This window comes from Balaenoptera borealis (assembly GCF_965194805.1).
Source record: "Balaenoptera borealis genome assembly, chromosome: 20".
Classification (NCBI taxonomy): Eukaryota; Metazoa; Chordata; class Mammalia; order Artiodactyla; family Balaenopteridae; genus Balaenoptera; species Balaenoptera borealis.
Window position 1 is genome coordinate 21,690,495 of NC_138879.1, and position 14,528 is coordinate 21,705,022.

Below are 14,528 nucleotides of genomic sequence, written 5' to 3' on the forward strand. Positions count from 1 at the left end.
ATCCCCTGTAGCGAGGGGGCCTGGTCCCCTTCCATGCCCCATGTCAGGGCCGACCACAGCTGTCCTGTGACAGAGTCCCCACCCTCACCCTGTGGAAGACCCATCACCTGATTGTACCGCCCTCCCCCTCCCCGCCATCACTGTCATTGCCAACGTCCTTGTTACACTCACCACCATTCACTGGAGACCCTGGGACTGCCTCCAGTCTCCTCCCCACCCCAACACCTGTGTAGACACCCCATCTCACGAGCCCTCCATTCCTAGATGTCTCTTTTTTTTTTAATATTTATTTATTTATTTGGCTGCTCCGGGTCTTAGTTGCGGCGTGCTGGATCTTTAGTTGCGGCCTGCGGGCTCTTAGTTGCGGCATGCAGGATCTAGTTCCCTGACCAGGGATCGAACCCAGGCCCCCTGCATTGGGAGCACAGAGTCTTAACCACTGGACAACCAGGGAAGTCCCAATTCCTAGACTTCTTTAACATCGATGACCTTCCCATCCACTGCAGCCACATCCTAGATTGTCACGTCACCCCCAGAACTGTCCTCCTTGGAAATCTTTCACTTCCCAACCCTCTCTCTGACCTCGACCTTCGTTTCTTCCAGCTATACACTCTATCCCCAAATCCGGAGAGCCCCCAGGCCTTCACCTCCGTTTTCTCTCTGCCCCTCTGTCTGCTCCTGGCCACTCTCCCCTCCCCTCCCAACCTCGGCCCCAGAGGTGCTGCTCTGGACCATTCTCACCTCTCCCTGTATCTCAGCCTCCCACAGCCCCCATCCAGCACAAGCCCTGGACCAAAGCCACCCTCTGTGTCTCTGGCCTGAGTCACCCCCACCCTGGGATTGACAGTCTGGAGCCCTGTCGATCCTGCTCCCTGGCTTTGATGGGTTCCCTCTCTTCCCTTCAGTTATTAATTAGTTGAACCTTCACTTCCAAATCCCCCCCTCCGCCCCGCTCCACTCAACCCCTGATCCCTGATGGCCAGCAGAAGACTGCCCGCCTCCCCTGAGAAATCTGAGCCATTAGCATGATTCCCTGCGACTCCCAGCCTTGGGAGTGCTCCTCGTCCTCCTCAGCGAAGGATCGCCCCCTCCCCAGTCTATCCTTGCTTCTAATCTCACTTGAAGGCAGCACCAGCCTCACACTTTCCCTGTGCAGAATCCCAGGGGCGTGGCTACCCGCACCCCTCACCTTCCACACCCAAATATCAAGTACTGCCAACTTACTTCCTAAATATTTCTTTCATCCTCCCCTCCCTCAAGCCCTGTTACCACAGGTCTAGTTCAGGGCCATCCCCGACGCTGGTCTCTCCAACTCCAGCCATGACCCTCCAACCATCCTCCCTGTGGCTGCCAGAGGGATGCTCCTAAAACACCTGTGTGCCGTCATCACACCCATGCTTAAAACCCACAAAAGGGGGCTTCCCTGGTGGCGCAGTGGTTGAGAATCTGCCTGCCAATGCAGGGGACACGGGTTCGAGCCCTGGTCTGGGAAGATCCCACATGCCGCGGAGCAACTAGGCTCGTGAGCCACAACTACTGAGCCTGCGCGTCTGGAGCCTGTGCTCCGCAACAAGAGAGGCTGCGATGGTGAGAGGCCCGCGCACCGCAATGAAGAGTGACCCCCACTTGCCACAACTAGAGAAAGCCCTCGCACAGAAACGAAGACCCAACACAGCCATAAATAAATAAATAAATAAAACCCACAAAAGGCTCCAAGTTGCTCACAGGACATCACAGGACGATGCCCAAGCCCCAGGCATAGCCCCCAGGGCCCTTCACCAGCTGCCAACAGCTGCCAACATCTCCACAGCTCACACTCCCTGTCTCACACCTAAAGCTCCAGCCTCACGCTGACACTTGCAGCTCCTGTACACTTCTGGCTCTTTCTCACCTCTGTTTCTGCTCAAGCAACATTCCATGCCATGGAATGCCCTGCCCCTCCTCCTCATACTTCAAGACTCAGCACACATGGCCCTTCCTCCAGGAAGTCTTCCCTACCCACCCTGGGATGGGTCAGGCATCTGTCCTTTACACTCCCCAAACGCCTAGCGCATCTGCCTCTATCACTGCCGTTACCAAAGTGCTTTAGAACTTTCTGTTTTAGTGAGTCTCTCCCCCACCTGATATGTGGCAGGTGACCTTAGATAGATGTCCGCACAAAATGCCCAAAGGCAGAAAGCTAAGCAGGATGAACTCTGGAGATTCCAAAGCACAGGCATGCTCACCCCTAACCAATCATACCCTCTACAAGTTGGCAGTCACCAAACACCCATCCACGTGGGCACATCTACACACTCACCAGTCAGGCGTGGGGGCAGCCTCCCTACCTGCAGCGGCTCAGATTCATCACCTGGGCATGGATGTCCATGCATACCCCCCTCTGGGGGTCTCCGGTGCCACGTGCCCCATTCCCAGCACCCCTGTGGCTAACATCCCCCCACGCACTATGCCTCCCCAGGCACAGTGCCCTTGTGCCAGCCTCCCTGGAGCACTCTACCTTGGCCAGGGATCTCACTATAGGACTTTCCATAATGCCTCGAAGGAAGATCAGGTCCAGTTCGGCTGCCCCCGTGGCACTGGGGAGGGATCCCAGGTTGTCCAGGACTTGCTGCATGGCTGGAGGGAAGGAGCAGGCAGTGAGACACACAAGTGCCAGCTGAGCACAGGGGACCCAAACACACCACAGAAACCCTGCCCTTCTTACCCCACATCCCACAGAAGACAGCCCCTCCCCGGCAGCACATACTTCCCTGCCTGGCACTCCTGGCACTCCTTGAATGCTTGGGGCAGGGGCCCTAAGAGGGGAGGGGCAATTTCCTTGGCCTGTTCTCTAGGCCCTAGGTAATGTTAGCCTGGGCAAGTGGAAGGCTCTAGGCACCAGGAAGTGGACTCTGAGGTGGTGGGAGGGGAGAAAAGAAAGCAGGTGTCAGGTTCCAGGTTCTGCCCTAAACCAGAGAACCACAACATTCAACCTCTGGATGGGCTGAAGACACAGGACTCAGCCACCTGCACGAGGCGGGCTCAGGGATGAGAGAAACGGTGCTTGGAGCACGTCCCTGAGTGCAAGTCAAGCAGGCAGCCATGCAGGAGGTCAGGGTCTACCCAGTATCCAGTACCAGCTGCGCCACTAATTCAGAGTGATTTTGCACTTGTCACTGTCCCTCACAGGCCTCAGTCTTTCCTTCCTGTAAAATGGGTGGATTAAACTGGTTGGTATCTACAGGTCCTTCAGCTCTGAAAGACAATGACCCAGAAGTTAATACAGATCATAGGAAGCCAAGGTTGAGGCCCAGAACACTGGTAGGAGCTGGGGAAACAGGCACCCTGGGGCTTGGGATGGTTGTGGACACCCAAGGGCAGAGGGCAGACCAAGTCATCCCAGGGATCAGCAAACCCTCAGCCTGGGATGGGACATAAGCAAGGGCTTGAGAACACCTGAAGCTGGGCCACTGCTGAGGTCTGAGGTGGGGGCTGTCTTCCCCCACCAGCAGAGGTGGGAGCTCCTGGCTGTGGCAGGTTCTGGGGGAAGGAAGGGAGAAGCAGAGTGTGCCCAGCTGGGGGCAGAGATGGGCAGGGGGTATCATTACTCTGCCACCCTGCTACCCATGCCTACATCTGCATAACAGCCCCCAAACCGGGGAGGAGGGGGGGGGTGGGTACAGTCCCTGGCAACTCTCACTGCTCTCGGCAGTGCCCCCCTCCTCCAGGACGGAATGGGGGTGGGGAGGAGGAGGCTCTGAGACTGGAGCTGGCAGCTACTGTCCAGGGACTCTTGGCCTCCCAACCTCTTCCCCCTCATCCTTCCCACCTTCTCCAGAAAAGACACCCACGCCTGCCCTCCAGACCCCTTCTGCTCAGCCCTGGGCTTGGCATTGGTCAGACACCTGCAAGGCCCTTAGTGGGCTGAGAAAGAGGCCAGGGCAGGGACCCTTCCCGCTCTGCCAGGATATCCTGGGACCCGCCCTCTCCAGTCATCCTCACACCCAGTCTGCCAGCCATCGGGAGGACTGAGCCAGGGTAGTTGGTGCCCTCAGCCCAGGCCAGCGCTCCCGGAGGGCCGCGCCCCCAGACCCTTAGGCTCCCGAGAGCCCGCTCCTAGGGACCCTCTCCAGATGCCCCAAAGCCCGCAGGACCAGCCCCCAGCCTTGCCACCCCGCCTTTCCCTACCTTCCCTCCGGAGCTCGGCTTCCTCAGAGGAGCCCAGGGATATATCCTCCAAGGAGGCCCCGCAGCCCGGGCTGCCGGCCATGGCTGCCCCCCCACCCGGCCCAGGGGTCCCGGAGTAGCCTCCACGCCGCCGCCGCCTTCCCAGCCAGAGGCTGGCAGCGCTGGAGGAGGCGGGACTCAGGGAGCGCCCGCTGCAGGGTCAGCCAATAGCAAGGCTCAGCTGTCTGACCGCCTTGCTGATTGGCCAAAGCCCCGACTGTATCAGAAAGGCGGGGAAGGGGCGGTGGGAGGGTCCTCGTCCCACGGGTGACAGGATCCCCCAGTTTTAGTACCTACCACTAAAAGGGGAGGAGGCGGCTGAGAGAAGGTTTGCAGGGGGAGGGGGTTAAGCGTGCAGCCCCTTCAGGACCGGAGAGGTGCTCAGAGACCCTCCCCTCCCAGCCCAGCCGTGAGAAACCCAAGGTGGGTGGGGACTTGGCCCCGTCTTGTTCCCGCCCCCCCTCCTGCAAGTCCCTTCTCTATTACACCCCATGCCACCTCCCCTTGAGCCTTCTGACCTCTCCTCTCAGTCCCCTCTCCAAGCCCAGTTTCCTTTACAATGACCCCCTCAGGATCTAAGGAAGTCACCAAGAACGACTCTCGGTCCTCCGCCAGGAGGCTGTGGCACCACTTTGGCATGGGACAAATACCTCAAGCCCCAAATGCCTCCCCCAGCTGCTAGCCATGAAGCGGTGAGGGGGAGAAGAAGGAGGGAAAGGGGTGGCACCACTGTGGGCAGGGAAGGGCGCCCCAAGCCCTCTGACCCCACATCTCAGCAGCAGCTTCTCCCTCCCCATCTCCCAGTTGCGGTCCCCCTTGCTTAAGGGGGTGATGCCCGTGGGCAAGTCAGGCATCTTGGGGTTGGGGACGCGAAAAGGTGAGGGAGCATTCACGCAGCAGAGACCAGGGGGTCCGGGGGGAGGGGGTGGGGGTGGGGGATTTGAAAGTTACCCCAGCCCAGAGCCACCATTCATTCCTCTGAGACCCTGTACCCATGAAGCCACCACTAGGCGCTGCTGCTGCCACCAGACTGCCATTCCCTGAGGAGTGACACCAGGTCACAGCACACCCCTGGTTGCCATGGCAGCAAGCAGGATTACACACTAGGACACTAACCCAGAGATTTAAAGGGACAGCTCCAACTGAAAGCCCCATATCCCAGCCTTGATTCAAAGAAAGGAGGGAACCAGCTGAAGGGGGAAGAGAGGGCAGAGCTGATGGACTGGAGTCCAGGGGTAAGCTGTCTAAACTCTCAGTCCATGCCAACACCCATGTATCTCTAACCCTCAGGAAAAGGACTCCTCCACCTTACTAGAAATAGAGTTGGGGTCTCTCTGCAAGAGGAATACACCCACACCATCTCCCTCTCTCCACAATGATAGTGGCCATATTGACACGTAGGTAAGGGTAGAAGGACCCTGCTAGCTTCACTCTCTGCAGAGCCCAAGGCAAGGATCTCTGGGGGAAAGCAGAGGGGACGGGGAGGGTGAACCTGACCTTAGAGGCAGGGGCGCAGCTGTCTATCAGGCCCATGGGAAGTGTAATGACCACCAAATGAGAAGGGGCAGAACCCACCATTAGATTTTTGAGGCCAGGAGCCAAGTCCAGCCCCAGGGCAGGCACAGAGGGCCACCTGAGGGAAAGACAAGACTCCTATGCTTTGAGTCTCCCATCACCTCTTTACAGAGGAGGAAACACAGGCTCCAAGAGGTTAAGCAGCTTGCTCCTATCCTTCTTCCTTTGAATATGGAAAGGCAAAGCAGCCCATGGCACAACACCCAAGGGAGCAGGTGCCCCAGGAGTCCTCAGAGGAAGCAGGCCCTCACACCCACCCCCTGGGCTCCACTCACTGCCCTGTCCCCCACCCCACCAGGGCCCATCAAGAGGCCTGCAGCAGGGAAACTAAATTGCTGGGCCTTCCCCTCCCTCTACACCCCTGCCAGGCACTATTAATGGGTTTACTGGACAGTCCCAGATTGAGAGGCCTTTAATCACAGGCTCAGGGATGGGCTTAATTAACCCCTAAGCAGCTTACAGAGGGGCCCAGGCAGGCTGGAGCAGCGGGGGGAGGCACTGAGCCCTCCAAGACTGCAGAAGCTGGGGGACATTGGTACAGTCCCACCACTGCATGGAGAACAGGCCTTTCCTGGGGGACAAGGGTGTCACAGTTTAGGCTCTGGCCCACTCACAGCAGCCTTCACTTTCCTAGTTCAGTTTGTCAGAGAAGAGGAACAGGCGACTCAATCTAACCGAACTGGGGGGCCTGGAACATCTTGCAGAGGCAGCAGCAGAGCCTAGAGAGAGGGAAGGGGCTACATGGGCAGGAGGCGTGCAGGCAGGGGAAAATTCAGAGAAATCAGAGCAATACAAGAGCAGTTTACAATTGTTAGGGCCCTAAGAAAGCCTCTAGCACAGGGCACTTCACCTGGTGGGTCTCTGAATGCACTTAAGGGGGCGTCCCTGAACGCCTGGAGTAGAATGCAGATTTTGTGCATAGAAGACTTTGTCTATGATGAGGACCCTCGGCTTTCATCAGATTCTCAATGGGATTCAGGACCAATACAAGTTAAAAACACTGATCTTGTCCCATCACTTCATCTTCCAGATGGGGAAACCTAGGTCCTAAAAGGGAGGTGATTGACTCAGGGTCACATGTTAATGAGGTAACAACTCAGCAGCACAGCATAATAATTGTGAATATTCTTAATGGTAATGTGCTTTCTCTGTCATAGCCTTTCCACCTCTTTACAGAAGAAGAGACGCAGGCTCCAAGAATTTAAGCAGCTTGTTCCTGAGGCTTCCTAGCTTGTCTGGGTGACCCACACCCTTGCCCTAAAACCTCCTACAGAACTAAGTCGAGGCTTCCTGACCTGGCATTCTCCACGCACAGCTTCCTGTGCCCCAGCACACACACACTCCCATCTTAGCACGTGACAGTTCACTCTACCCATCTGGTGGGCACTGCACCATGGACTTCTCCAGAGCATGCATTCCCCCGGTCTCCAGGGAGGTGAGTTGTGCTGTGTCTCCAGCCCCACCCTGGGGCAGGTGCAGCAGGGTGATAGAAGTTGCCTAAGAAATGGCTGAGCAGCTGGGTGGAGCAGCCGTGGCAGGGGGCAGTTTGTTCCTACAGGGAGCTGTGGGAGTGCCTGACTGATGCCCCCACCCTGCCTGGCACCCTCTGAACCACTGATATAAACTGACATCCCCACTCCCTTCTTACCAGACTCAGAGTTGGTGGCAGCAACTGGCATGGTGAAATCAGCAAGGGCTCTGAAATGGCTCTCCTGGAGGAAGGGAGAGAGGAGGTTGAGAGGGCACAAGGGCAAAGCAATGGGGAAGGAATTAGGAAGGGCCTCCCCCTCAGGATCACCCAACGAGGTAGGGGAGAGTGCATTGCCCTGACACTAAATGATCTCACAGTCCTGGGAGGCAGGAAGAGCAGATATTACATGCCCATTTCTCCAAGGAGGAGGAGACAGAGGATCAGGTGTTAGCTGATTTGCCCAAGGTCACAAAGCTAATAAAGAGAGCTACAAAGAAAACCCAGGTTTTATGACTCAAAAAAAATTGTTTCTGCCTACCATCTGTCTTTTTTTTTTTTTTTGAGAGAGAGAGAGAAAGGGTGGGAAAAAGTCCAGTTTGAGTCAAAAGCAGGAAAGATGGGTGTTCCCTGACTTTAAGCTCCATGGGTCAAGAACCACAGCAGTTTTATTTTGCCTCTGGATCCTAGACCTAGCGCAGTGTAAATGCTCCACAAACGTTTGTCCATCTGTCTGACAGAAATGATGTCATACATCCCCAAGGCCTCTGTTGCTTCCTCTTTCTCCCCCTGCCCCTTCTTAGCCGGAGCTGGGACAAGGAGAGCAGGGGCTCTGGGCAGAACCAGCCATGGAGTTTACAGACCCAGTTCCCATCCCAGGTCCTCCCCAAGCTGGGGTTGGATCCCTCATTCTCCAGGGGAGGGTGCAGGTGGGTAACCCACCATTCTTCCTCACTTTGCCTTCCTGGGCCTGTGCTGCTGGAGAAAACCCTAATTCCTGGTTGCCTTGACAACAGGAGGCGGTGGCTCACAGCAGGGGTGGGGGAGTGCAGGGAAGCAGCTGGCAGTGCCCACTTTAGGACTGAATGCTACTGGGCCCTGGGGGTGGGGGGAGCCACAACTTCACCTCCCCCACCAAAAGGTCCCTAGAGGGACCACTACCTGATTTTAATAAAATCTTCTCTCCTCCTATCACCTTCCCAGGCCTGAGCTGGTCATCTGAGCTCAAGTAGCAGAAATTACAAAAGTGGAAGGATGGCTCCCCTTCCTCCTGGATCTGCCCCTGAGAACAAGGAAGAAAGGAGCTTTCAGGGAGAGGAAGGGCACCCCCTGTCAGGCTAGCACCCAGGCTGGGAGCAAAGCCCAGGATCCACTGTACCAGCTAGTGCGCAGGGCGCCAAACCCTGCTGTCCTATTCCTAGACAGTATCGAGGAGGGCTCCATTCCTGCCCCCTCCCAGGTCCCAAGGACCTGGAACCTGCAGCCCTCTCCTGGCTGGCGCTAATCTCCCTGACAGTTGCTGGCAAAGAGAACTCCAGATGTCCTCCTTCCCCAGAGGGTGGAAGGTGGGGAGAGGCAGGGAGGATCCTGTCCCCAGAAGTCTTGCCTAGCCTGCCTGGGTTTTCCCTCTGGGGAGTCGGTTCCCACGGCATCGGCTAGCTCTGCCCTACCCCCACCCAAGCCTCCGAGAGGGCGGGGCCCGGCTGTGCCCACAGGAGAACAGCAGTGCCAGGCAAGCCAGCCTGGCTCTGAGCCAAGGTCCGGAGCCCAGGCATCTGGGAACCCGCAACTCAGCTTCCAAAACCTTGGGCCCAGGCGCCCTCTCACCCCTACGTCCAGGCTATCCACACTACCCAGGGTCGGTAGATGATGTGGGCCCACCGAGAAAGGGGGAGGTTTCCTCCAAGCTCCGTCAATACCCGTACAAAGAGATGTAGAGGAGAAAGGTCTGACAAAGGCACTTTGAAGACCGACAGGTCGTGGGGAGGGGTAGACAGACTGGGTCTTGTGGCCGGACGGGTCTGCAAGCACCGACTGTCAGAGCGCCCCCCTGCCGCTCCAAGAGCCCAGCCCGAAAACGCTGGGCGCTAGGACCTGGGAGGAGGGGGGTGTGTTGCGAGCCATCAAAGAAGGCTCTTTGCTTGCTCGCCCGCCAGAGACTAGGGGATGAGGTCACTGAATGGCTGCGCCCCCACCCCCACCCCGTCCTCACTCTCCCCCCCCCCCTTAGTTGACCTAACTTTCTGGCCCTGGCTCCTCGCTCCTGGCACCGATCCCTTCCCAGGTCTCCAGATCCTAGCCTTGGCCCCCGACCCAGACCCGCCCCCTCTACAACCTGGGAAGCGAAGAAGCATCACACCCCCTTCCCAGGACCCCCTCCCAGGAAAGATTAAGGTGCTGGCCTCCCAAGGTGGCGGGGGAGCCAAGGGGACCAACGCAACCTCTGTCTTGCGCCCCCACCCCCGGAAGAACTAACAGCGCGGTTCTTACGTAATGCCTGGCTCCGAAGTCCCCAGAATCCGCACAGCCCCCAGAGAAGCCGACCGGACGCCCGGGCCCCTCACAGCTCACCAGCTCTGTGCCTGACGTCACTTAGGAGCCCTCGCCGCGGGGGCGGGGGCCAGCGTCAATGGGCAGCGGGGTTTGGTCTCTCTCTAGGAGCACCCGAGAAAGGGGGGTGGGGGCGGGAGGGTGAGAGGGAGGGGACTGGCCTGAGGGAAGAGGCAAGGGGAGGTGGGACGCAGAGAAAGGGCCCCAAGTGCCGTGCCAGGACGAAAAGGGCCCTCGGGTGGGTGCTGGCTCGGGGGCTGGGGGCCGCCTACCTGCGCCCCGAGAGGCCCCTAGCTCGTGGTTGCTCCAGCGCAGCCCGGCGCTCCGCGTTTATTGCTTGTCAATCGCAACCCCCGGTCTTAAAGCGGCGAGGCCTCCTCTGCGCGAAGGGGCGGAGACCGAGAGAGGAGGGGAGGGGGATACGGATGCCGCGGGACCACCCCGAGGAAAGTAGCCTTTCCGAGCAGCTAGTGGGTAGACCGGGAGGTGGTGGTTTGGGAGACACTGCACAGCCCAGGATCCACCCTCCTCCCCAACTTGCTTCCTACTCGGGGAAGCAAGGACTGGGACCTGTACCCACTAGTCCCTCGGCGCCCAGCGATCCCTTAAAAGGGCGATGGTGAAAGATTACCCGCCCCCTTCTCTCAGCTTAGACTCGCGTTCCAGTTCCAAGCGTGCCTCACGTTTCCTCATTATCCTGCTTCCCAACTGGATAAGGGAGCAGGAGGAGTTTAGGGAAGCCCCTAAAGAGCAAGAGACGCACCCCCGTAGGGCCTCGGGCTCAGGGGCAACTTTTAAGGATTCAGTGGTGGCTACCTGGATCCCAGATCCTCTAGGCGAATTTGCAAAAAAAAAGGGGGAAACGTCGAGACCCTATTTCAAGCCTGGACCGGAGAGCTGGTCCACACCTCTGTCTACGGAATACAGAACGAGGTAACCTTTCCTCAGAGTGCCATCTCAAGAAATAAAGAAACACTTAAACCCAGTTGCCCGCCTTCGCCCGGCTTCTGGCTCCACCCTAGACCTGCACTTAGTTCTGGCCTTGGAATACTGGAGGCTCAGCCCCAAGACCACCCTTCGCTAAGTGCGCGGAGCATTCGGGGCCAGCCACAGTACTACTCTGGCCGCCGTGTCCCCCAACCACTCCAGCTGCCCTCTAGAACATGCAGGGCTCCTAAGATCAGCAATGAACTGCATCCTGGAAACTTGCTTGGAAATCTCAGAAGTGGGTTTGACTTGGAAATCCATCTTGGAAGAATGGGACTGATCCCCGGGTACAGGAGACTCAGCTCGCCCCTGAGCTCTGGAGAGCATAGGTTTGAGTATAGGTAAAGGCAAGAGCCACAGAACCAGGCCAAACTCGACTGAAAACCCTGATGTTTTTCAGTGCTCTCTGCCCTTGTTACTGAGGAAGGAGAAGAACGTTGGTTAGCGACCCCAGATGGCGGGAACTGGAATTGCAGGCTTCCATCTCCAACCAAAGAGCTTGCTGGAGCACGATGCTTCCAGCCCTCTCTTCTGCCTTCAAGCCAGAAGTTCCTCCTAATTCAATTCAGTCCCATTATGAAGGCTACTCTCCACTCTCACCTGTCCACCTCTGGGCGGTGAATCACTTGGCTATTTGCGTTGGGTTGGGAAGTGGAAGGATCTTGAATCTCTCCAAAATATTAATTACTTCTTCTCAGTCACGTGACTATTACCCCATAGCAACACACAGCAAACTTTCAGTTTCACTCAAGATCAACAGGACAAGGTGGGATCCCAGATTTTGGCCCTCTAGGAAGGTGGAGCCCAATTCGTTACCCTTACAAGCTGCCTCCCCCCATTAGCCAGTCAACAAGCATCTCTCTTATAAGGGCCTTATAGAATGCCAGCTCCTCACATCTGTTCAGAATCTTACAATTGATATATTGTTCGATTCTCACAACAGCCCCATGAGGTTACAGAGAGGGGAGAAACATTTCCTGATACAGAGTAGGATGCTCTTATTCTGTTCCAGATAGGGTGCCAACTTCAGTGATAGTGAGTCAGATACCAGCTTCAGCGCCAGCATCAGTGATTCCTGAAAGTGGAGGTTGGAGAGGGGTGGTGTCAGACACAAAAATCACTTTCTGGCGGTATAACTGAATGTCATAACAGAGGTGTAGTAAGTGTTCTAAGCAGGGCCCCAAAGGAATGAGGGTGCTACTAGTGGGAAATAGAGTTGCTGGGGCGGGAAGCAGGTTTGAGGGGTCCACAAGGCATCCCATGGCAGTTAGGGGCTGCCCCTCTGGCGGCGGAATGGGGGAGTGGGGGGAGGAAGGGGGAGTGGGGGAGGTGGGGGGGGGGAGTGAGGGGAATGAGTCCTCTCCCTCTGGGGTCTGCATTTAGCTGTCTTCCTCCCTGTCCCCGCCCCAGAGGTCACAATGGTGCAGGCAGTCTCTGCTTCCCCTAAAATCAAGGTTTTCCTCTGGTGGATATTCATTCCAAGGCTTTGGGATTCAAGGCACAGAAAGAAAGAAAACTCGGAGCGGGTGTTCTGAAGGGCGTTGTATTGAGTGATGTTGCACTTCCGGAGATGACCAGCAGGGGCCGCCAACAGCTATACCGAGCCTCTGTTTCTACACCCACCCACTCCGATCGATCTCTTTCCCCGACCCCTACAACTCGCCAGTCTTGTTCTGAAAGTCTTTTCTATTGGCTGTAGCTCTCAGTAAAAAAAATAAATAAATAAAGTTTGGAACCGTCACTGTATGTATATTTATGTTTATATATTATATTTATGCGATTGAACTAATATGTTTATTAAAAATCATTCATGCACCAAAAAATTTTCATGATTATTTTTTAAACTATGAATAGAAGTTCCAATATTTTCTTACCACACCCTAAAGGATCATCTGATGCACCCCTAGGTGCATTCCCCACTTTGGAAACCAAATTTCTAAAGAAAAAGCTGTGCCCCTACCCTCTCTTCAATCCCAGCCTCAACAGGGCATCTAGACAGGTAGCTTTGCCTCCTCACCAGGACCAAACCAAACCCTCCCTGGAGAACCAAGTGTCCTGGCCCCTTGCTCCCGTCACAACCTCAAGACAGCCTGAAACGCCCTCCACCATCACCACCACCACCACCAGACACACACCAATCTGCTCTGCACCCACGTTAGACTGCTGGTCTGGAGGAGCAAAACCTCTCCCGAAAGCAGCCTCCTGGCCCTCCTCCCCTCTCCCCACCCCTGGCCCAACACTCGTACTTTGCTCTGCCTCCTTGCTTTACTCTGCCACAACCCCATGGGGTGGGATGTTCTGGAACTAGACAGTTCTGTGCTGACATCCTGGCTCCGCCACGTGGTGTACGTATCCTAGGCCAGTTACATAACATCTCTGAGCCTCAATTTCCTCATCTGCACAATAGGGATAACAGCCTCCGTCCTGGGAGAGGACATAGAGTGGCTGCCACAGTGCCGGGCACACAGAAAGTGCCCCATAAATGTGGTTCCTTCCTGGGAGTAGGTCTGAGTAGGCTCTCACTAGGTGCCAGCTGGGCAGTGGGTGGTTAGTCTCTGTCTCTGGCTGTCTGATGTACCCATAACTGGCCTCAAGTCTTCCTGGGGAAGGCGGTGGTCCACCCCAGGGCTTCTGAAGCCCCAGGTATCTGGTACAGAAAGCGTGTCCTCTTCCTGCTGCCCACACACCCATTAGTGGCATCTTGCCCAGCCCTATCTGTGCCACCCACCTCTCTTATCCTCTTCCTCCAGTGCCCAACCAAGGTGCCAATGGCTTTGCTGTGGGCACCATGTAAGGGGGCCAGGAATAAGTAGCCCATCACTAGAGTGGGGACGAGCTCACAAAAGGCAGTGCAGACCCTGGGAGTGGGAGGAAGTCCTGCTAGCCAACCCAAAAACCCAGTGTCCATTGCTGGAGACTCCCACAAGCCAACAGTGCCTTGGAGTGCCCCTATAACCCTGGACAGGGCAGGAATGGGGGAGGGTCAAAGATGAAGGAGTGAAAGGAGGCGGGGGTTAGGAGAAATGAAGGAGATCTTTTCTTTCCCCTGAGTCTAGAGCATCTGCTTAGTCACAGTTCACCCCACTGATTAGATCTGCATTCTTCGATTTTCAGAGAGCTTGCTCATGGTTTAAATTTTTATCCTACAATTGTGGGCTGATGCCCTGAGCTCTAAATATCATCCCCACCAGAGCCACCATTTGTAAGCACACTGCCAGGCACACTTCAGTCTCTTCACATGTATTAATTTCTTTGATCCTCATAATTACATGCTGAGGTGGGGAATACTATCACCTCATTTTACAGATGAAGAAACTGAGTGCAGAGAGGTTAAGCAATTTACCCAAAGGCATTATGCTAAGTGGTAGAGTTGGGATTTGACCCCAGGTCATCTGGCCTCAGGCTCCACTATACATGCTGCACCTCACTTCATAGCTACCATTATTAGCTTCGTTTTATAAATGAAGAATCTGAAAGCCAGAGAAGTTCAGTGACTTGCCCAGGATCACCCAACAAGCTAGTGGCAGAGCCAGGCTTAGTAGGTTTGGTTAGTAAAGAGATTTGCTTAGTTTTCCATCAATTATTCTTCAACTTACAAAAATATGATAACTCACAAAAACAGCTGAACTTAAATAACATTTAAATTTGACTTAAAGATTATGCATATAATCATCAGCCTTAAAAGAAATAAATACCTAGAAACAATTTGTAATCTTTCTTGCTAATCCTTAGCCGTTATCCA

At 55.7% G+C, this 14,528-nt stretch overlaps 1 protein-coding gene across 4 annotated transcripts in view; it reads right to left on the reverse strand.

Annotated features, from left to right (window-relative positions):
- MPP2 (MAGUK p55 scaffold protein 2) overlaps positions 1–7,510 on the reverse strand; it is a 41,960-nt gene extending 34,450 nt beyond the window's left edge. The window contains exons 1-3 of one of the 4 annotated variants that reach the window (XM_082371504.1): positions 4,168–4,296; positions 3,117–3,234; positions 2,498–2,616 (exon numbers count right to left, since the gene is read on the reverse strand). In XM_082371504.1, the coding sequence (XP_082227630.1) occupies positions 2,498–2,614 (117 nt within the window). In that variant the 5' untranslated portion in view covers positions 2,615–2,616; positions 3,117–3,234; positions 4,168–4,296. Of the gene's footprint in view, positions 1–2,497; positions 2,617–3,116; positions 3,235–4,167; positions 4,343–7,429 lie in introns of those variants that run through there. The other 3 variants (XM_082371502.1, XM_082371501.1, XM_082371503.1) reach the window with 3 other exon arrangements.
- Positions 7,511–14,528: the final 7,018 nt, after the last annotated feature.